At 40.1% G+C, this 24,994-nt stretch overlaps 1 protein-coding gene across 1 annotated transcript in view; it reads right to left on the bottom strand.

Moving 5' to 3' along the window:
• GPR158 (G protein-coupled receptor 158) overlaps positions 1–24,994 on the bottom strand; it is a 197,414-nt gene that overhangs the window by 162,103 nt on the left and 10,317 nt on the right. The window contains exon 2 of the mRNA XM_065629243.1: positions 18,253–18,358. Within this exon, the coding sequence (XP_065485315.1) occupies positions 18,253–18,358 (106 nt within the window). The remainder of the gene's footprint in view (positions 1–18,252; positions 18,359–24,994) is intronic.

Below are 24,994 nucleotides of genomic sequence, written 5' to 3' on the forward strand. Positions count from 1 at the left end.
TAGGTCATATACAAAATGCATGAACTGGGAGCAACAGAGATGAATAATGTATCCATTACTTGTTTGCATAATGGAGTTATTTGATCTACTTTGACCTCTCAGGCAGAGCAAAAGCAAAAAGTAATGGTTTTCCCACCTTCTTCCAAGAAAGCCCTCAGTACCTCATGTTCTCCTAAAGGCCACAGGATGCTACAGAATGCTAATAAACTTCCAGCTTTTGCAGGGATGCCTGTAAAATACCATAGCAGACTTTGCCACTTGCATTAGGAGGATACCAGCCTCTGGGTATCTGCCTGATTTAATGGGAAAAGCTCAAACACTCATGCAGAAAACAGCACACAAATGTCTGCTTGTGCTCAGACAGCAAGAAGAGAGAATTTGCACAAGGGAGTGCATAACAAAGTTATTTCAGAAAGTTTATTTTAATGGATTTAGGGTCCTTTACCCATAAACCACCCATACTCTTGTGAACTTTCAGTACAGTAGTTTCACCCCCAAATCAGCATTTTAGAAAACTTCGGAAACATCTAAGTGCTTTCAAAAGCCTTAACCATTACTTTCTGAGTTCAGTAATGTTCACCCATTTGCAGGGCAAAGTTCTGCTGTGAGAGGTTCAGTCGTAAAGGTAACAGCAGCACAGCCCAAGTAGGAGCAAAGCTGAACATCTCCAAGATCTACACCAGCCCAGCTTCTGTTGACTTCACACGCAGTAGCCACACGCAGCACTGCCAACTCCTATGCCTTTCGTGCAACTTTTACACAATTGCAATGGTTTTAAAGCTGTATGTCTTGGAGCTCCTGTAATTTGATCTCTCCACTCACTTTTTCACTCCAGTGCCTGAACCAAAACTATTTTGCTTGGATTGGCCTGAAATCTTCTTTGGGCTGTGGACGGCTAAAGGAAGACGTGGAACACTGATTTTCTTGCTGAAAAAAAAAATATATATATTCCCAGTTTCCACCACCACCCCACGATAAATAAAATGTGTTACTTGTGTTTGAAATGCCCAAAATTAGAGCAAAGCACTAACCACAAAAAAAAAACCAATCAGGAATATTGTTATGTCTGGAATTTTTTGTTTGGTTTGGGGGTTTTGTTGTTGGTTGGTTTGGTTTTTGTTTTGGTTGGTTGGTTTGGTTTTGAGATTGGTTTCTTTGTTTGGCTCATTTTGTTTGGGGTTTTTTTAATCTTTTAAAGTATTATTGAAAGGATGACAATCACCTCAAAACCAAAAGACTCTTCCTCTGTGGTTCTTCTACAGTAAGATTCTGCTAGGACATTCTGCAGAGGGGAAGGGATTTTCAGCTTCTCAACTAAAGTTACTCCGCTTTCATATAAAGTAAAATAGTACATGCAGAAATAGGTCAGGAACACAAAAGCACTTCCAAATACAGAAAGACCATTTTTGGTAAGAGGAATTTCCTCTGAAATTTCAACCAGTTTTTCTATACACACTTAGTTAAATAACTCTTGTACTCTGATTAGTAACACCAGGCTTACGCATTAACAATAGTTTTTTGCATCCTTTTAGACTTACACAGTTAATTCTTTGCTCCCAGCATCTTCTGCCATGAACTCCAAGATTTATAAACGGCGTGGTAATACCAGCTTTTACAGTCAAATGTCAGTGAGAAAGGAGTAAAAAACGATATAACTCTTCAACCATAGCAGATCTTTTTGTCCTCATGCCATCCCAAAATGTAAGTTAACAGTTGCCAAATTTCTGTGATCCTTCAAATCATGCTGTAAATCAGTACCAGATCCCTCAGAAGGTTTGTTCCAGCAGCTGAAGAGGACTGCCTGGCCTGCCCAAACCATTACCGTGGCTCTCAGGTAGGAGTTTAGGGAGTGGGCAGATAAGGTGTACTTGAAAACCCTGAGATCACTAAGTTCAGAGATGCTCATGATCAGAGCAAGTAGCTGTTCCCATAGAGATGCTTTTTCTGAAAATTTCTTAGGAATACTCACCTCCTGTAATGGCAGAACTATACTCCTATTGGGTAAAAAATGTCTTATTACACAACAGCTTTGGCATTACTTTCGTTCTGGATAACCTAAAATTAACATTAAAACCAGGAATTTTCCAATTAAAAAAATGGCCTGATAAAAATTTTTATATTAGAGAAGTCTAAATTTAGAGTCTAAAATATAACTTAGTTCTAGCTTACATTATAACAGCTTCCTACATAGTGCTCTACTGAATAAAAATGGCTTGCTTACTTTAATGAAAACAATTAAATTAATAGGACTGCATTCTTCTCAGTGTTTACACATTTGAAATTTAATAAAACAGCTTTTTCCCAATTTGATTTGTTTAGTTAATATCCTCACTATGCTCTCTCAATTACATCCTCAAGTAAGAAGCTCCTGTTTATCTTCCGTTATACTTGGGGTTTTTTTTTAGCTAAGAAGCCTGCTGATCTCTTTTCCTTATTACTTCTCATACATGAAAGTACCTTTTATTTTATCGAGAGAATATTGTTGTAATTTTTAAGTTCTAGTAGAAAAAAAATAACTAAGAAAGGATCTTCTCACTGAGACATGGAAAATGCTGCACTATGTTTACAAAGCAATAGCACACGGCAAGGTGCACTGGCAACACAGCAACAGCACAAGGCTCCTCTGTCAGAATTCCCTTGGGTGTGCTGATAAACTGAGCATTAATGCTTTTAAGAATAAGCTAAAGAAGTCTAATGTCCACTGATCCGAACCTGGACTTTTTCCTTACAGATGTCTGGCCGCAGTGTTTTGAGGTCAGTGTGCAAACTGCGCAAGTTGCTTTAAAAAAACCTGTTGTCTCCTGCATAAAGATAATCTAAGACTCTTATTACGAGGTTCCACTTCTTCCATCTATCCTGAACAAGACCGACTCAATTCACATCTGTAGCTTTTCCTCTCCAAAAGCCAAACTGGCAGTCTCAGGCAAGCATCCAAAATCTAGTGATTTTTTTTTTTCCTTACAGACTATTTTCAGGGAGAGAGAGATGTGACCAGTCCAGCGGTGCTCCCCACGAGGCTCTTAGCCTGCCAGAGCACCCCAATGCGTTGCCTCGTTTCCCTCAACAAGATCCAATGTAGCAAATAAACAAGATTAATTCCATAATCTAAATGTAGCGGGGATGTTTAAGAAGGGAAAAAAGTTCCTTCTACTATTGTTCTATTTCTGTTCAGCCATGCCAAGAAGAGTTTTCATAGATATCAGCAGAACTGGTTCAAAATAGGGACGAGCTGCTGATTTAGCGAGCCAGACACTGCCTTTGCTTCATTTTCAGAGACCTGCGTGGTACCACCTGCAGCCACTCATCCTGCGCAGCCTGGGGGCCCACTGGCCTTTGCTCCACAGTCTGGCAACCAGGAGTCTTATAGCAACCACATCAACTCCTGCCTCCTTGAAAATCATTATATAGTAGTAACATTTTAAAGTTTTAAAGAAGTTTTGGGTTGGTGTTTTTTTCTTTTTTTTCTACATGCATTATGCTGTTAATGGCAAAAACTTCACAAACATGAGTGGCTGAAGCAAAAAGGAAACCAGCTCTGAAGTAGAAAGTTCACTACTGAGATTAGACTAAAGAAAATTGTACCTGACTGTTGTATAATTGTCTGGGTTAGGAAGATTCTCAGCCAATTTAGTGTAGAAAAGACATCAAAGGAGGGAGTAGGAAGACATTTACTACACTTCAAAAACCCTCAGCAACTGAAAGAGTAACAGGACCAAAGGTACATATGATTAAATGATTTGGCACTTCTGTGACTTTATTGACTATATTTTAAGCCAAAGGGGAGTATTGGATAATATAATCTGACCAACCATACAACACAGACCACACCACTTCAAACAAAACACCTCTGCCCAGATCCCAACAGCACATGAAAGCCTAATAAGGGTCTTCCAGCAAGGTATCTGGTCTGCACTTGAAAACCAGAAAGAGAAGAAGTTGGATTGTATTTGGATTTGATTTTCATGGTTAACAGCCAGCCTACAAGGCATTTGCACTCACATCCATCAGGGCAAAATAAACACCATAAACGCATAATTATACATTGACCCCACACAGTCTGCCAGTGGCCCAGCTATCAGCCAGCAGAAGGGATTTCATGCAGATGGGAGAAGAGGCGGCCTGGGTTGGAGGGAGGGTGCAGTAGCCACCAAAACACTTGCACAACACACACGTTTCCAGTTTCAAAACTCCCTTCGACCCAGTGCATTCCAGCATATTTAATAGAGGCGCTACATAAGCTGGTAAGAACACAAAAACAATAGGAAGAGAATAATAGAAGAGATCAGAAACATCATTTGAAAGAAAAGTTGAAACTCCAAAGCGTTTCAGTGGATAGTCAATATAGAGAGGAGAAAAGCAAAAACACATTTAAAGCAAAGAGTTGCACACAAACAGCTTCATTTACATCTGCACACTTCCCAAAGCCATGAATACAACCTGGAACTAAAGCCAGGCTAAGCTAGAAATTCCTATTTAAAATAAAACAGCAGTCTTAAGAGCACAAAAGTATACAGTTGTTTGGCGTTGTTTTTTTTCCAAACAGACAAACTGTGGTGTGGGATTTGGTGGGGGAGAAGGTAAAAGGGAAAGGGTCTAATTGTCCCAATTATGGCACTGTATCAAAAAGCAAACACAGTTATTGGTAACATCCAAGATGGCCAAACAAGCCCAGAGTCCCATTTTACCAGGTACTACACAGAATCAGGTTTCACTTCCACTCAAATAAATTGAAAGAAAACATTAAAAACATATCACTAGAGTGGTGGCTATCAACACAAAGTTGCCTCTTGAAAGGTAAAAATCTGACTGTGATGTCTGCAGTCACTCCAAAAGCGAAGGGAAATGCCACTAGTAAGGTAAGTGGTTATTTTATTTCAGAAAATAAAAGTGTCATCCTTTCCAAAAGAGGAAGCAGAAACCAAAGACTTTTTTTTAACCTGCTCAGAGGTGCTCTAGAAGTCAGACTGAATCCCTGCCAGAAACTGGTCTGACCTCAACAATTTGGACCATGTCCACAGAGCTATACTAAGAGTATGTTGCTTGTACTGATGGTTAAATTGAACAAGAAGATCAATAGTACCTGAGAAGGTGATAAAGGAAGAATGATCCACTGAATGGTGAGCTGATTAGCCTTTGTTGCAAGAGTGAAGAACATATCCTATTTGCTTTCATTATGCCTCCAAGATCTAAAACACCTCACTACAAAGGATGCTCGAAAAAACCGGTCATAGAACAAGGCACAACAGGGGCTCTGAGGGCCAGTGCAACAGGTCAGCGGCTCCACTCATCTTTGTGGAGATCTCAGATTTGCTGCCTCTCTTCTTCAGGATCAAACAAGGATTAAAATTATATTAGTGAGAAGGGTCTGCATGCTCCAGACTGAAACACCAGTTGCTAATGTAAAGCTACTGCTATGAAATCATAAAGCTATGGAATGCCTGAATGGGTAACTATAAACATACACTTGCAATCCAAAGGAGACTTAAGGCAAGAAATAAGAGAAAACAAAAACTGTTCTTTGTAACAGTGTTTATATCTTTGTAGAAAACAAATTGAGTGGAATAAGACCAGAAAGTCAAAAGTTTGATGTTTGTAATCAACAAGTGACAGGTTATTTCACTGTAAATAAGAGTTATTGTTAACAACGTTAACAGCATTATTATTGTCATGTAACTCTTCCTAAGAAGGTAAGTATTCAGATGCTATACAGGATTTATCCTTTTCAAGCTCTCTTCTTCCATTACGTTGAAGCTTGTAGCTCTGGCTTAAGGGGAGCCTTTTGCAGCCATAGGATCCTGCTGACAGACGTGGTGCTTCACATAGACACCAACTCTGCTCTCCTTCACACATCTGCCAGACACGGCAGTCACTTTGTGTCTAACATACATATACATTTCAACATAGAATTAACTCAAGGGCTATGGAAAATTCAGTGAGCAGTGAAGACTTCAAAACCGATGCATCCCTTAGCTGTTCCAGGTGTTCTGACATTTTCATCATTGAACAGTGTAACAACAAGGATATACAAACAGGGAAAAACTTGGTGCAGAACAAGACAATGATACAGATGCAAAATATCACACAGAATCACACAGAATGGTTGGGGTTGGAAGGGACCTCTGAAGTTCATCTAGTCCAACCACCTGCTAAAGCAGGTTCACCCAGAGCAGATCGCACAGGAAGGTGTCCAGGTGGGTTTTGAATGTCTCCAGAGAAGGAGACTCCACAACATTTCTGGGCAGCCTGTTCCAGTGCTCTGGCACCCTCAAAGCAAGTTAGTTTTTCCTCATATTCAGATGAACCCTTATAATCATGTAATCACTGAAGAAAATATTTTTAGGTTACACCTGTAACAAAAATGACTGTTATAATGTATCGTTTTTGTTAAGCAATGTTAGAAAGCAGCTAGAATAATCCACTGATGCATAATTAAAAGCAGCTCTCAATCACCCATGCAAATGAAACATAACTGAAATACACATTGAACCTGTAAAAATAATTCTTCTTTAAGTGGCTTGCTGAGTAATACTTTATAAAAATTGTTTTTTATAATTACACAGAAAACTCAAACTTCCAAATTAAACTTAATTCCATTACCAAAGAAGGGGAGGAGGGGGAATCAGTCTTTGAGTTTTTCACAAAAATATTCCAGAAGATTCATATCAGGATGATTCGACCATTTTATTTAGACACTTATTTCAAACAAGCACTCTATTAGTTATCCATATAAAAATTCTGTAAAATTGAACTACCAAGAAATGCCTCCTTCAGCTAGTGTAATGCAATATTCACTTTGAAGTGCTCTGGAACAACATGAATTTAGGAGTGTAAGTTCTGGAGGGCAAATGTTTGCTCTCACATGCTTAAAACCAATTTGTGCCATGTCTTGTATACATTGGAATATAAAGATATTTTACCAGGTCTTGTAAAACTTCACAAGTTCTGGAGCGCTGCTTTATTTAACTTCCTTTCTTGGCAGAGAGACAAGCTGTTTCTTCTGAGCTAAAAACCACAATGACTATCCAACTGCATAAGATAGATATGATTAGTGACAGAACTGGAGAAATGGTATCAAAAGTTTCTAAATCTTTAAGGAGGAAAAAAGGACATGGTTTTGGTGGGGCTTTGACTGGCAGACAGGTTTCTAGAAATTCTCAAAACGTTATCACCAAGCTGTTTTCCGTTACCGTACAACTGGGTTTTCTCAAAATGTCTTTTTCTCATTTTTTCCGCATAAGAAAGGATTAAAACTAATGGTCATTTTTAATCAAGTTTTGCCAGTCTTTCAAATTATACGATTTCTTAGAGCAGCTCCCTGAAATACATATTTTTATATTTCCAAATTAATACTTCTTTTAAAAATGTTTATTCCACAAAATGCACCACTGGTGTTGGTTTCACTCCATTTCAGGATGAAAACAGGTATCAAAATGTTATAATTTCAAACAAGCCAATAACAATTTACTGAACAGCCCTAGCAATTGTCCTCTAAGTCTAGGACAGTATCTTATTCATTGTAGATTAATTTGCTGCGTTCAGAAGACTCACATTTTATAATGCAGCGTAGGTTATCCAAATAAATCCCACTACCACATCTATAGTACAGATTTTCCCCCTTTCCAAAGCTTTAACCATTAGACACTTAGATAGTATTTGTGAATATGTTTAATATATATGAAATATTTCAACCCTACCCCAAGCAGCAAGTCAGTAACATCATTCAAAATCTTAGTTTTACCTCTACTAAATCAGCTTTTGAAGTTCTGAAAGTAAATAAGTACATGTATTTGCAGCTATTAACTAAAAAAAAAAAAAAAAAAAAAATCACAATCTGAATATACTTACTCCATTTCTTCTATTGTAGTAGGAGAAAGAAATGTTGAACTTATTAAAGTATCAGAAATAAATGACTTCCTCAAAAAACTTACATGCACATCTTCACACCCTTATGAGAAGTTTAGAAAAACAACTGGTGAGCAAAAGCAGTTGGCAATGGAAGAGAGTCTTGACATAAGTATGACTAAAACAGAGTGGTAATATAAAGCTCAAAAGGAGTACCATATTCTCCAGATATAAATCAGACAGGAGAAATGAATCATGCAAACGGTGAAAGAGCTGACCACAGAATCACACCACAGCGGGGGCTGGACAGCACCTCTGGAGACCACCCGGTCCCAACCCCTGCTCAGAGCGGGCTCAGCTGGAACAGGCTGCCCAGGGCCATGTACATTCAGGTTCTAAATACCCCCAACAATGGAGATTCCACCATATCTCTGGGCAACCTGTTCTAGTGTCTGACTACCCTCACAGTGTTTTAAAAAAAAAAAAAAAAAAAAAAAAAAAACACACCACACACACACCAACGTTTTCTGTTTGTGCCCATCACCTCTTGTCATGTCACTAACTACCACTGAGAAGAGTCTGGCCCTGTTTCCTCTACACCACTCTGTCAGGTATTTACACACACATATAAAATGCCCTGAACCTCCTCTTGTCCAGGGTGAACAGTCCCGGCTCATTCAGCCTCTCCTCGTCAAACAGGAGCTCCAAACCCTTAATCATTCTGGTGGCCCTTTGCTGGACTCGCTCCAGTACATCCATGTCTCTTCTGAGGATCTCAGACCTGGACATAGCCCTCCAGATGTTGCCTCACCAGGCTGGGTAAAGAGGAAAGACCATCTCCCTCCACCAGCTGGCAATGCTCTGCTGAAGGCAGCCAGGAGACCATGGGCCACCTTTGCCACAGGAGCACATTGCTGGCTCATGGTCACCTTGATGTCCACCAGCACCTCCCGAGCCTTTGCTGCCAAGCTGCTTTCCAGCCATCCGGCCCCAAAGCCTGTACTGGTGCATGGGGTGAGGTGCAAGACAGGGACCAGTATCTCCCTGGCCTCTGGAACATCTCATCACTGAACAGCTCCAGCAGAATGCCTACATGCAAATGACCAAGTCATTCGCAGTTCCCTGTATATGTATATATAAGCATGCATATTTATATGATGCCCATTCATATGCACACACATACATAGATTAGCTGTATATAAATGTATCGATAAAAAACACATACACAAAAAAATACTTGAGGGTTGCAAATAGTTTGACTTATCAGCTACAAAGAAAGCTCCACTTATTTCTCAGGTCAGGCCAACCTAGTCAGCTTTATTTTCAAATGTAAGACCATAACTGTTAGATGAATGTTACAGGATTCACTTCGCCTAAATTAAAATCCATAACTATACCAGTCCATGATTTTTTTTTCCCCCAGACAACCATATGTGAAAGATGAAAAAATTAACAGAATTACTAGATTGAATTGGTGGTATAGAAAAGTAACCACAATATTCTGACAGAAAGAGTGGAGCTCAGTAAGCAAATCCTACTATTTTATGCAAGTAAATGGAAAGTGATTGCCCTGTGAACAACAGTTGTGGTAAATCTAGGCACTAAATTTAGCTGCAGAGGAATTCTGATCCTGCTGCAAGAAAAAAAAACAGTGCAGTATTACAAATATAAAATTGTCTTGTTTATCTCTACGTAATATCTACTTTTCCTCACCATCAGTAAAGGAGGAATCAAAGATGGTAAATATTTATCTGAAGAAGTTTACATGCATAAACTGCTGGGGAAGAAGTGTTTTTTCTTTTACTACTTATTCACTGACAGAAAGAATAAAACCCTTAAAGGAGATGAATGAGAAAGAAAAGCAGTAATAGATGAAGCTCAGTAACAGCTTATAAGCTAGCGAAAACATAAAAAAGGAGAAGTACTCAAAAAGATAAAGATTAAAAAAATCAAATGTTCTGCATTCCCACATTAGTACTGGTGCTCAATATATCCATTATATAAAATAGCACAGGGTGACAAAGCAATGAAGAAACACAAAGGAAAGTATTAAGTAGGTTAGTGAAGACTGAGAAATCTCTAGGAGACCAGCCCCTGCGCAGTGAATGGATGACCTGACAGCCATCGGTTTACAGTACTGGCAAATACAAACTAGAAGAACAAGTCATATGAATTACTATGATCTAAACAAAAGCATACGTAAACCAAGCACAGTTCTTTTTCATTTGCAAAAAAACCACATTCACCTCCTACCAGAAGTCATCAACAATGATGGTATTTGAATGTCTAGTGCTGTAAAATTGTGCTCCAAAAATAAAACTAAATTAGTTTGTTTCCATTAAGGCTATTACTATGTCTCAGTACATTGCTTTGAATATGAAGATTCAGCAGCTACTCTCTCTAGTTTTTCATCTTGGGATCTTTAATATGGTTTCAATCCAATTTTAATTTGTTATAGAAAAAGAGGAATGAACTTTCTTCTCAAAGCTAAATTAAACTTGTCTCTTGTGTAGGTATCATAAAGTATAAAAAAGCAGGAGAAACAGTTGCTACATTTAATAAAAGCTTTTTTAAAATAAGGCTGTCAATGAGTTCTTTCCATTGGTTTACTGCTTCTCAAGTCCATGTTTTTTCAACAAAAATAATTAACTGTAGAATATGTGCATGAGCAGGTTTTTTCTGTTTCAAAAAACAAAAAACCCCGCTGCAGTATATTGCCTGAGTAAGCAAATAGTAAGTATGCAAGTCAGGAACAAAGTCTGCACAGTTCATAGGAAGCTGGTGTCCTTTGCAATGACAGCAAGTGCAGCAACAGTGTGTTTAGCTAAGGAGAGGCTGGGTGGCTCCACTTTTGACCAGAATGCTATCACAAATCAACATCACTCAGAAAAACGCAAAGCTGGTCAGACACAGGTTTCAAAAATATATCAGGCTGCTTAACTCTTCCTGGAAGTATCTAAAACGTGGGGTGGATGCGTTCTGTAACGCACCCCAAAATGCCCCTTCTGAAGATGATCCAGGCTGGAGCACATCAGGGCTCCCTGCCAGCTCACATGCTGGGGGTGCCTTTCTGCAGACCGTGGAGGGAGTAATGTGCACTTCTGGAAATCACACCCGATTTGAGTCAGGGTGTCTATCAGCTTAGAGATAACCATTTTGCCTCTGCATCCCAGCTGTAAGATGGGGGTAATAGTCTTTGTATTATCTCACAAGATATGGGAGTACTTGCATACTTTCCAAGATAAGCATATCAAATCTCACATAGGATAGACTAGATGCTTTGATATCAAAATGCTGCGTATTTATCTAATTGCGCCTAATGCTACTAGACACATTTTTCAGATATTGTATAGTCCTCTGACGGCAGTGATAACAAATGAGAGCCCTGAACAAAGCTGTGCTCTGTTTATGCCTATGTCTGATACAGCTACTGCCCCTTCACATCTGGGGAACCGTACCTCACAGCCAGCCTGCCAAAGGAGAACGGTCCAGCCTGGCTACAGCCTGCAGGCTCCTTGCTGCGAGGTCTTCGGTGGCTCGCAGTAGACCCTGATCTTCCTTCTCTTGCCCCAGTCACAGTTTCTCAATCTCTCTACAAGTAAGAGCTCTCACCTGTGTCTGTCCCCCTCTCTGTGATTTCCCCTTTGCTCCTACCAGGTATATTTTGTCCATGTCCCCCCAGCTAACTAAACTTCTGGGCATTACCTCTTTCCTTCCCCAAACACAATGAGGAAAACCACTAGTTCAGCTAATTGGTATTGCCTAATAGGATGCTCTGTCCAAAAAAGAAAGATTTGAAAACTGTAGCAATAAATCTAAAAGAACTGGTAATTGATGCAATGCTATCATCACCTGTCAACTGCAAGAGAAACCAAGTACCTCCCCGCTATTTTGTTTTTTTCTCAGACAGCATTATTCAACCAATCATACACTGCTTTTCACTTTTTAAGTCTGAGGGCAGGAAAACAGCAGTAAATAGAACTGACCCAGATTAATTTAAAGCTCAAGTTAACACTGCTAACTAGGATGAAAGGAATTGTTGCAAAGTTTTTCTTTATTTTGAAAAAAACATTGATAATCAAGACTAGCTCCTGCAAAACGCAGTCATTTAAATTTTTTTTTCTAAAAAGGCAAAGATACTGTAGCTAAGAAACCTGGCTCTTCCTTAAAGAGAAAGTTGGTTTTCATAGCACCTTATTTATCACTGAAAGCTCTGACAAACTTCCACCTTATTTTATATAATCATGTCTGAGGGAGAGCCAGATTAGATCTGGTATACTGTTGTAAAGGGACTTCTCCCATGAACGCAGATGATGCAAAGTTATTTTTAAAATAGTGTCGAAAATGTTCTTTGTGTCTACTGCTTGCTCTTCAAACACATCGGGTTGTGTGAGCAGCCATCAGTCTGACAGAACAGATACGCCTTTCTGCTCTTGCATCCTAGATATGCTGGCTACCTTTTCTTTATCTGTGTACTGAACTGAGCCGCTCCCCCTTCTGTCTTAGATTGTCCCTGTAGTCCAAGACTTAATATAGCTTTAGCATTGGTACTCTACCACTGAAGATCTTGCTTTCTTCTAAGAGGAAATACATCCTGACATAAGCTCTCTACCTCGGTTTGGGTACTTCTCTTCCCCTATTTTGGATGCAGTCTGTAGCTCCAAGGATGATGATTATTTCCAAATTAGAAGTTAACTATATTCCATAAACCCTGTTCATTCAGATTGAATCACCAAACAGCTTTCTTTTCAATTTTTTTTCGTCATTCACTGCATTTTTCCTAGTGGATTGGACAGAAAATACATGCAAGTAATAATCAAAACTGATGATACCGGATATGACCAACTGGGTTATGACTTTGGATGCTAATCTCTTGTCATTCTTCTCCTCCCACAGATTATGTGCATTAATAGCATTCTCCCAGTTTGATAAGGGCACTGGAAAGCATCTGTTTGAAAAACCTGGGAAGCACTGGGTTTTTTTCCTCTCTCTCAACTCATTCTCCATTACAATCCTATTTTTAATCAGCCCTCACCTCCCCCTTTTTCAGTTGGTTCTCTGTAACACTATGTACAGTATAGTAAAATATGATGGTCCCAAATGTTTTGCTAAACAACAGAAAAAATATTTTGGCTGTACTGCTCAGTTGTTTTCCTTTCTCAATTGGTTTTGTCTTTGTGCAGAATAAATACACACACAGTAGGCCTAGGCATCTTTCCACAAACACAGATATAGACACACTACATACAGACAGCAATGCAGCTTTTTTGTTTACTCTGCCTCTCTCATTACCTCTAGATATTTTTGCACGCTGTCATTTGTGGAATACTGTTGAAACCCAAAGGGATGTCAGCTGAGCCTGCCTCGCATAGCAAGCTGTTGGCAGCCTCATTAAGGATGGGGAACCGCGTGGAGCCCGCTGCCATTTTTCACAGGCTGATGCTGCTGGCTGGAAGCGTTTGGTCAAGCTCTATGGGCTACAACAGCTGATTTCTTGAGACGCTCCTCAGCCTTGATTTTATTGTTGGTGTCTCAACAAGGACTCTAAAGTTGTTAGTAGAAGTGCCAGCAGCTGCTGCCAGCATGTATGGGGAAGGAATCTAACATTTTAAAAGAAAAATCTTTGAAGTTTTCAAATGGCGTAAAAAAGCATGTTTTCTTACCCACATCACCAGCCTTACCTGTAGAATGAAATTACTTTGAATTTGTTATCAAGTAATTATATTTTTTCGGTGTTTGTTAATTTCAGAATTATCTGCACAATTTTGTTCTCTACTCAATTCATTTTCATTATTTCTAACCCCGAAGATATTACCTGCCTCACCTGTTTCAGCCCCACAGAATCAAAATCTCTTGCCCACATATTTTCTCAGGGAAACTCTTCCCTACTTGGGTAGAGGGCAGAAAGGAGAATGTACCTCTCTGTGCTTCACCATGAGTTGTCCCTTCTTCCCCCAGATCAAGACAAGAACACCTGGACATCAGCCTCTTTTTGGCTGACGAAGTTAAAAAACAAGAGAGAGGAAAAAAAAAAAAATCAGAACTGAAATGGACTTTAGCCACTGCTGCAGTTTGGCTTTTCTATGTGAAGTCTCACCCAGCTTCATGCCTAACCACACTGGACAGTTTCCCCGTCATCCTGAGGCTGAAGAAGGGCACTCTTGTTCTCCCAGTTCATATAGGCTGCTATGAAATCACAGATACATGGGTCCTGTGCACTAAAGAGAACCATCAGCAAACACACATTACTATATATTAAGAATTTAGCTAGTTGATTTAAAAATGCGGAATCCAAAGTTCCTAGCTCTTGCTTTTGTTTTATATTCAGTAACACAAGATATTTAAGAGTCACCAATCCACCTTCTGAGGACCACCTAAATCTAAGGATAGAGAGCAGTTAAAGGAAGAATAGTATGTCTAAGCATTTCGTGTATTTGAGTAGTAATATTCTTTAATGCCCCAAATACACACTATTTTTCTTTCAAGCAAGGACTAGCACTACAACTATCCCATCACATAATCAGGTTACTTTTGATGACCTTCCAAAGCCAAATCCCAATGTCACAGCTGCATCATCTCCTAGTGATTCTGTGCCAGAGCATGCGAAGGCTGTACAGTACTTTTGACAACAATCTCTGGAAGAAGTTGGGTCCCATCCATTCCTTCCTTTCTTCTGTCTAGCACATACAGACCACTGGTTTACCATATGTTTATATTTACTGTAATGCAGCTCCATCTCCCTCCTTTCAATTGATTTTTATTTAGAAGATAAACACTTCAGAACAGCACAGAAAGTAGGAAAAATGGTCTGTGATGTGTCTAGTAGATTTCAGCCACTATAAAACTAACTGAAATATAAGACAAAGAAGCATTTTAGTAACTCATAAGTTGGTTGTTTTTTCCTCCCCTCCTCTTGTCCATTCCCTAAGTCATTCCCTTCCCCTTCTCTGTCACTTGCCATATTTTCAAAATTTCAGGGAAGAGTGGAGTTGCATCTCTGAAATACTGAGTTTTATGCCTTAAATTTAATGGCACTGATAGCCTGGCCGTGTAGCATGAACTATGCAATAAACAGACTTTCAGAGTGAGGCTAGATTTGCTATGGCAAAGGCTTGCCACAGTCTGTGGAAAGGCTAAATACTCAAGTCACTTAACAAAACTAAAGAGAGGAAGGAGGGCCTAACTTAAGCAGAACTGGAAATCCAGAGATCTCCATTTTCTTCCTTACTCTTCTGGAGACAGACTTTGTAATCTGGGGCAGCACATTCCAGTGTCAGCAGGTATTTCTGAATCTGCCTCTAAGAAGATAAGAGAGGATGGGGAATATAATTTCATTAGCATTTATAAGGCAAACTGTGTGGAAAGAATTGTTGCACAAGTATGTAATTTACCCTGTTCCACAGGCTAGATTGCAATGAAATAAAATGCAAAAAGCAGCATATGAGACCTGCTTATAAAGAAGGAACAGACGCCTCCATCAGACTGAACTATCCTATGGGCACCACTTCAGGAGAAAAGGAGAGAAAGTGTCTCTATGGATTGTTCCCAGCAACTCCTTATCCCCAACGTCACCGTTATTAAGTCTCATCCTCTTCAGGCGCAATAAGGAAAGACACTCCCTGCTTGCAACTTTCACTTTGGAGGAGGTTTGGAAGACCTGTAGATCTCCTCTTCTTAGCCAAGACGGCCCTGTTGATTTAACACTCTATTAAGTGCCTTGGAGAAGGAAGAACAAATGGCAGGTTTTTGTTCTACATACAGGTTGAAAAGCCATTCATGAAGTGGCATTCCTTACCCATGTTAACACCTCAAAGTGTGAACGTGAGCCACTTTCACATAGACAGCATCACTCATTAAAGGACTTCCGCCCTAGAATGTATATTTTTATTCCTTTTTTCATCACAGGAACTCAGTTATGGACTGCAGCATTGCAGTAGGCTAATGGGAACTAAAACATGCAGCTGTCCAGTATGAAGAATAAAACATCCTTTGTAACACTAGTAAATGTAGTGCTTCCTACTGTCAGAAACAGCACAAAGCAGCTCTCATTTTTATAGTGATATATCAGGTTGGACTCAACAGTAGCAGAAGTGCTGTACAAAGAAAGATTACTGTAAACCATGTAGAACAGCCTTTGTTAGCTCTAAAGAACAATAAAAATACTATGCAGGATAAACAGGGAGGAAAAAAAAAGTAAAAACAGTGTGAGTGAGTCTGGTAAATAAAAGCACTGCAAAGAAACTTCCTTGAGCACAGCCAGCTTTACAACAACACACCCCAGAATCCTAACATGAAGAACTGATCCGTAATGTACACTTTGAGCAAAAAAAAAAAGTTATTCTCTGCTTCAGCAGATAGGAAACACCCACCAGCCTCTCAGCAGGAGAGTGAAGAATGCCAAGAACCCAGTTGTGGCTCAAAGCTGGTAGAGATGGTCTCTGCATCAGCGGTCCGTGACAGCCACCTCAGCTTCTCATGCACAGTAAGAGACCAAATCATAGAGGTGAGATTTTCCAGCTTGCCCACTAAGGTACTAAAGACTGTGGAATTAAAACGTTTGTTTGCAAGTCATAGAAAATATACTGTAGCCCCTAAGGATATCTTTCATGTAGAATTTCATTCTGCACTGTTTTCTAAACTGACACTCCACTTGCCTCATGTGCAACCAAAAAAAAAAACCAAAACACTCAAAGGTAGGTTTTACTGAATGTCATATTCACTAAGAAAACCCTTTTTCATAATCAGAGTCAATTCTACAGAGAAATAAAAGCTACTTTTTACTCCCATGAAAATGAATTGTGGAGAGCAAAAAAAAGATATCCTGTTATTCCACCCTCCCTTCTCCAACAAATTCTTCCAGAGAGAGTAGTTTTTTTGCATCATTCTCTCCAGGACACACTCTTAAGCACTCAGATTTGGAGAAGTGTAATTGTGGAATTACACCCAGTTTGGTCTGACTCAGATTCTGCTTTCCTACATATTAAGAATACAGAGCATGACTCAGAGCACAATAGAGCAGACAATGGGCTTTGAACCCGACCAAAGGTGTGTTAAAGCCCATCACTGACCTTTCTTCATTTTCTCCATTTTACTTTTGCCTTGGCTTTTTCTTAGTCTTCTCATAGGGTTTCCCCCCCACACACTTTTCTTCTTGGTTGCATCAAGAGATGCAACTTACAACTCCACCCCTCTGATGACAATTTTGCTCATAAGATATTAGGCAAAGGAAGAACACTCATCAAAATATATAGTCACATTCAGGATAACTAGCATATATTAAAAAACAAGGTTTACCAGATCTCATGGGAAACTATATTTTCTTCTAGGAAGAAACATGAGATATAAAGTGTTGCCTTGAATTGAGAAGTCAAAAACTACTTGACAATTTAAAAAAATCCATTTGCAGAAATACTTCATTTGAAATTAGTCTTTGTCAAAGACTACTTGATTTCTCATTTTAAGAAAATAAAAAAGAGTGAAATATAGCAAAAAGTACATTTACAAAAAAATCCGAGTTTTTCTTGCTCAAAAATGTTAGACGAATTCATCAAAACCAACTCCTTTCCTAAATTTAGATTTGACTTCGATAAACTGGCATTTTATAACAAATGAAGCAAACATCTCCTGACTTCTGGTAGATAACCATCAACTTTCCCTACATTTTTATTGTTCTTTCTGAAAGCATAGAAGTGCACGAGGTGCCTCCTCTCACAGAAGACAAATGGGAGCCTTTGAAAACAAGATCATATGTCATAACAAAAAGAAAAATCATTGAGTGTATTTTGTTTTAAAGTTTCATTGAACACACACAACTGGCCAGGCTGAATGATCCACGACACACTCACAGATGGAGCCAGACACAGATCTTCAGAAGAAAGGGGAAGTAGGAAGGAGCTGAACAGAAACATTTAGTCAGCTCTGTCAAAATGTTGGCATTTCTATTAAGAATTACAGTATTCAATTCTGCCTCTTATTCTGTACCATTCTACCAAAAGCCCATGTTTTTCTGAATAATTGTTATTAGCATTTCAGCTAGTTTTACTGTATTTTGCAAGGTTGTTCAGTCAAAAGTAACACTGACAATTAAAAGACTTTTGATTTTGAGTGTAAAATAATTGTTTGACTTGCAAGCATAGCTTCATAAATCATGTCACTGGTAGTATTCCTTTTCCCTATAGCTGTTATTTCTGCACAATAACTTAGCTTCTGTTTTATTTAATGCCAATATTCCCGAAATGCAGGCACTCCTGAAACTCATGCATGCTGTAATACCTTGCACAGAAAGATTTTTGCGGCCTACAAGCCACATTTAAAGTCTATAAAAGCGATAGCATTTATACTACAGAAGATTATTAATAGTGGCAAGACTTGTTATTGAAGTGTAGCTCAGTCCCTTAGAGACAGACATACCTCAGAATTGTTGAGATGACATCTGTGAGTCCCCGAGAACCAGCCCTCACTTGAACACTGGTCAATGTCCACCTTCTGCAGATTGATGTCAACTTTGACAACACCCCTGAAAAGAGAGAAAAACAGCCTTGAGCACAGCAACTACAGAAATAGTTTAACAACTTCTTTATGATGCTGTAGCCTGCAAAGCAGAACTACATCTTTCTTCTAAATAGGGAATTTGATGAAATGTCTGAAAATAGAGTAGTTTTGTGCTCCCAAAGCCATGATTGCAGACACACATTCTCACGTTAGATCTTACTGAGATGTATTATGACAAGAGCTTAGTAAATCTAATGCACTACATGTAAGGCAGCAGGTATAAGCTATACACTCAAACACTTCAGTGTCCTTCACACTTTGCAATGAAACAAAAAGCCAAAGTAAACACAATGAATGACCTGCACTACATTTTCCAAGGCCAGCAACCTCCCCGGCCGACCCCGAGTACAGAATCAGGCACCGCACTGCAGCCCCAGGCCCAGCGATGACGACATCCTCCCCCTTGCTCCAGGGAACACCGTTTGCCAAAAGAACTCGTAAAAGCCTTTTTCCATACTCTCCTCCGAGACACCCTGACCTCCAGCAACCTCGGGCCTCTCCTCCAGCAGGTACCCAAGCCCCTCTCTCCCCATCTCTGTCAGCCAGCGCTGATACAGCATTGGAAGGGCAGTGCGAGCCAGGAATAGGCCACTGATGCCTCTGAAACCAAAAGTTTCCTACACACACAGGTCCTCAAGGACTGTCCGAACTGTATTAGTTCTATGCCAAGAACACTCAAGTTTTCATCATCAACAGTCTCCCTTAGAATATTTTTTAATGAAAAGCTGACAATCCGATTTCAAAGCCAACACACTATTATTATATAAACAATTCAGAAATCACCAGAAGAAAAAAAGCTGTAAGACTGTAGTTGCATATATCAAAAAAAAAGCCTTTAAAAATTTCCTTATTCTCTTCAAAATAACCTATGAAATAACTTCAGATGTGGAACATTTATAGCATTACCTTGTGACAGCACGTATCTGTTACTACTTAGCAAAAATGACAGTATGCAACTGCTGGTAGTTACATCATTACACGGACTCACTCATAACAGATGAATGCTCTGCATAGATTTCTTAAATCTAGGGTATCATTCCTTTTCAGTCAACCCTTTCAGCCACTTTAGACAAAAGTTTTGGTTTCCACAGTCTGAAGTTCCACAACTACAAACACCATCATTCCCTCCTTTCAGGCTGTGGACTATCAAGGGCATAGCCCAACCACGGCCCAATCTCAAGAACCCCTCACTCACCTCAAAGCATGTTGCCTCTTAAAGCTCAGTATAGATAAGAATGCTAATAATAACAACAACAAAGCTACACAGCCATATATTCAAGCGGCCATTTATGAACAAATCAAAACAGGCATAAGAGAGTGACCTTCATCGAAAACAGGACAATACTGCTCCCTCATACCTGGCCCCAGTACAACCAAACGCAAAATGTCCACAACAGCTATATTTGGACATTCATCTTCAGACATGCTATATAGTCATTGGAGAAACACGAGCACATCATTTAAGTGATCTGAAGAATACATTAGGAAATTATGTAGGATAGCCAGTAGGAATTTAGACAGTACAGGTGCACTTCGTCCTCCTCTGTCTCCTGCCTAGAATCTAAATAATCTTATGCTGGGCACACTTAGAAATGACCTCAAATATATAAGTGCTGGCTCTAGCCAGTTCAATTTAAAATAGCACACACCATGCTTCTGGAATATTCAGAAATATTTTTAGTTTACAGCTTTGTGCCTTTCCACTCTTGTTCTGAACAGCAGCTTCTCAAGGGACTGCTAAAACTACACTTCCACACCAATGAACTGGTTTTTCCATGTTGCAGGTGACCAATGACCTCAAGGGAAAAACTGCCACACTATACAGACTACCTCTTTATAAGATGTTGATGTCAGTGGATTACAAGTTTATCTTAACCTGATAACAAGGTATCTGTCTCAGATGCCCATAGGAGCAGAGGTAACTAATTCCTCATCTGGTCACATGCAGATTCCAACAGGTAAGTTTGTAATATTTTCTGGACCTTTCTGAGCACAAATGTTAGCACGTGGGCTGGAGATAGGACCTGTTCCGCAGGTGAATAGTCTCACGGTGGCTGCACACAGGCACAAAGCAGGCAGTGGTACCAGGACCAACGCTACTCCTTGCTCTCCTAGTTCATATTATACACCAGGCACCTTGGCAAGGGTCTCTCAAACTTTAGCATCATTCTGACTACTAAAGAAATCTGTTTATGCAGCAGGAGAAAGTGATGATTCATCCTTATTAGGACTGCAACAGAATCACCTGGGAGACTCTCAAGAACCTTAGGGAAATAGATCTTTGTTTCCTTAACATGGAAAGGTTTTCTCTTGTGTACATTTTGGTTTTAACTGGTAGGAGAGGAAACTCCTTTTTCCCTCTACAAACACTTCTGTGAAAAGAGGGGTACAGATTGCAAATTAAAGGTAAAATAACCACTGCTAAGAGAGGAAAAACACCTTAAGAGTTTGCCGTGCTGTACCATGAGCAAGCCCTGTAGAAGCACAGTGTGAGCACAAAGGGATATAAAAATTTTCAAAATAAAGCTTACCTAGAGGTTAATTAAGACAACACATACAAGCCATAGGAATTAGGGACGGTAAGTGCACTGAGCAAGAATTCATGTATGGCCTTGTACCAGACATGGTGGAAGTTCGAGAATTAGTGGCATGTTCTAGCAGGCCAAGAACAGAAGGCAGGACAGCATCCTAATGCTCGGAGCCACTTACTGGAAAGAAAGGAAGTGTACTTCTGGATTTTTCACATCAGAATTGATTAAATAACTTGTATCCTTTGAAAACTCTTTGATAAAGTTATTTTGTTCAAAATGGATGAGAAAATCAGATTCATAAAGCAGCTGTCATGGGAAGAAATCTATTGTGATCATCCAGTCCAACCACCTGCTGAAAGCAGGCTCAGTTCAGTTAGGTTTTTTAATACCTCCAATCACAAAGACTTCATCACCCCTGGGTAACCTGATCTAGTGTCTCAGCACCCTTGCAGTGTCAAAGAAAGTCTTCCAATATTTAAATGGAATTTCTTGTATTTCAATTTGTGCCTCTTATACCTTCTGTCCTTTCACTGACTACCCCAAAGAAAAGTCTTGCTCCATCTCCTTTACAGTCTTCCATCAGTCATTTACACACGTGTAATATCCTCATGGAGCCTCTTCTTCTCCGGGCTGAATAGTCCCGACTCATTCAGCCCTTCTTATCTGCCAGATGCTCCAATCTTTAATCATTTCTGTGGCACTTCACTAGGCTCACTCCAGTACACTCAGGCCTCTTGTACTGGGGAGCCCAGAAGTGGACACAGCACTCCTGATGTGGCCTCAGCAGGCTGGGTAAAGGGGAAGGATCACCTTCCTCAACCTGTTGGCAATGGTCTTCCTCTCATGGCCCAGGAGGCTGTTGGTCTTTGCCACAAGCACACATTGGTGGTTCATGTCAAATTGGTGTCCACCAGGACCACCCAGGCATTTTCTGCAAAATTGCTTTCCAGTCATTAAGCCGCCAGCATGTACTGGTGCATGGGGTTATTCCTCCACAGGGGCACACTTGGCATTTCTCTCTGCTGAACTTCATAAGGTGTTTGCTCATTTCTCCAGCCTGCTTTAGTCCCCTTGAATGGCAACACAACCATCAGGTCTGTCAGCCACTCCTCCCAATTTTTAGCATCTGCAAACCTGTTAAGAGCACATCCTAGCCTATTGCCCAGACCACCAAATGAAAATGTTAAACAGAACTGGCTCCAGTATCAACTCCAGGATGTATCAATACTGACTGACCTCCAGTCATCTATACACAGAAGGCTACTGGATTGGTTAAACACTATTTTTCCCTTCAGCAACCCATGCTGACTATTCCAAATCACATTCTTCTCCTTCATGTGCTTCAGAAGGGGTTTTCAGGAAGATTTGCTCCATTGCTTTCCTAAGGACAGAGGTGAGGCTGATCAGCTTGTAGTTCTTGGAAGATATCAAGTACCTTGGCCTCTTCCATGTCCTCCGTCACAAAGTCCACTGCCCCATTCAGTAGCAGTCCCACATTCTCTCCAGTCCCAGTTTTGCTACCAGTGTACTTACTTCTTGTTCCCCTTCATGTCCCTCACCAGATTCAGACCCTTACAGACTTTTTGGTTTCCCTCACCCCACCCATGTATAGAATCATAGAAACACAGAGTCATTTAGGTTGGAAGAGACCTTTAAGATCATCACGTCCAACCACTAACCTAATACTGCCAAATCCACCAGTGAACCACATGCCTAAGCACCACGTCACATCTTTTAAATACCTCCAGGGATGGTAACTCAACCACTTCTCTGTGCAGTCTGTTCCAATGCTTGATAACCCTTTTGGTCAAGAAATTTTTCCTAACATCCAATCTAAACCTCCCTTGATGCAACTTGAGGCCATTTCCTCTCATCCTATCACTGTTACCTGGGAGAAGAGACCAACGCCCTCCATGCTACAACCTCCTTTCAGGTAGCTGTAGACAGCGATAAGGTGGGGTTGTCATATGCAGGGACAGGAGTTGGACTCTGATCCTTGTGGGTCCCTTCTAACTCAGGACATTCCATGATTCTAAGGTCTCCCCTCAGCCTCCTTTTCTCCAGGCTAAACAACCTCAGTTCCCTCATCAGATCTGTGCTCCAGACTCTTCACCAGCTTTGTTGCTTTTCTTTGGCTGTGCTTGTGACAGGTGCACTCTACACCCTTGACCAGACCAGCAGTGGTTTGGTATAGGCTCCAGAGGAGGCGAAGGCCTTTGCCCTGGCTAAGCCATGAACTCCTATAGTTTACCTGCAAAGCAGCAGAGTGACATAGTGAGTACCAATGCATGTGAGCTTACAACACCCATCACATGAGAGACATATGAACAGTGGGTGGCTTTTCCAGGACTCATTCATCAAGGAACAAAGCAAGCTGTGGGAACAAGGATTCTCACGCATACCCTTCCTGCCACATATATGATTTGGCTATGAGCCACCCACTTTATCCTATAAATACGACAACCTAGGTGAGCCTTCTTTGAGCTCTTCCTGCTAGGCAACATGGCTGTACAGCAGTGATCTCACCTTGACTGGGACACTTCTCAAGGTAGCTCCTTGAGGTAGAGAGACCTTTTACAAAGAGCAGACCTTCAGTAAGAGACCAACATCACACATAACCGTGTAGTACGGTAACTTTGATTTTGCCTTGAAAACTTTGGTCGCATGCCAAGTTGATACTAATGAAACATTACTAATCCATGTAGCCACCCAATATTAATCATCACCACCTCTGTATTCCTTACCCTTATTCCCTACATCTCTATCCTTAGATGTGAACTCTTGACCAAGTCTTAGACTAAGACTGTACCTAGCCACACCTAGGCTCCATAAGGAGTTCAGAAAGCAAGCAGGTCCATTCTGAACCTCATGACTCAACGGGAGGGTTTCCCTTACCCTTTACATCTCCAGTCTCTGTATGAAACATCCTAACTCAAGGCTAAATCAATTTTCCTCTATATATTTCCTCCATGTAGTAATTAAAGTGAACATTGTCATGGAACTTGTCAAATCTTGTCAAACCACTGTTACATCAATTAAACATATTGCTGCCTCTCTTTTGAGTGAAGTGCGTTCCACTCATTCCACGACAGCTTCAATGTCTGTCTTGTAGTGAGAGACCCAAAACTGAATACAGTATTCGAGGTACCACCTCTCTAGTGCCAAATACAAGGGGACAATCACTTCCGTAGTCCTGCTGGCCCACTATTTCTGATACAAGTTTCCCACGTTCACAGTCATGCTCAGAGTCTTATGCACTTTCATTTTATGCTTGATTTTCATCAGGACCTCCTTGTTAAGCCATGCAGGCCTGAAAATTATCCAATTTAAAAATATTTTCACAATACTGCTTCCAGAAACATTCTAAAATTCTTCCATTTGAAATCAAAAGTGTTTTCCCTTTGCATCTCATGTTAAAAACTTTTCTTACAATAATATTTGCCTTTCACAAAACCCAGCACAACCTGAACTTCTGACATGGTTAAGTTGTTCTGCATTTTCCTTTTCTCAGAATTTTATGAATTTCTGGGATGAAAGTCTACTGGAAGGAAAAAAGTACAGTTCAGAGGCAGGCATATGAAAACAATATCTCCTGACAGTTATAATCTACCATAGGATTTCCATTTTTTCCTCCATGGTACACATTTTTTCACTAGACCTCTACAACATGTGTTCATGCTTCATGGTAACATCACAGTCCTGCTGAGGGAGAACAGGGTCTGCACCTACTTGAGGACATAGTGCTTTTGATAGAAAAGTTTCTTTAAGCATACATGTGGCATTTACAGAAAGCATCACGATGGTACAAGATTTTTCTGCATTCATTTGGGATGTGTTGCCATTTTAAAACACCATCTCAGACTTGTACCCCACCATTATTACACAGAGTACACTAATATGTACATGATAATATAGTTCTGAAATTCATCTGTGATTAATACAGTAGCTGGCACAGCCTCTTTAGCCACCCACATTTTCAGCTATTTTTGATTCAGCATTCGGAAAACGGAACATATGGAAGAACACATCCTCTTAGAATGTATATGGACCTGCAAGCGTTGTATTTATTG

Source organism: Caloenas nicobarica, chromosome 2, assembly GCF_036013445.1.
Source record: "Caloenas nicobarica isolate bCalNic1 chromosome 2, bCalNic1.hap1, whole genome shotgun sequence".
NCBI lineage: Eukaryota > Metazoa > Chordata > Aves > Columbiformes > Columbidae > Caloenas > Caloenas nicobarica.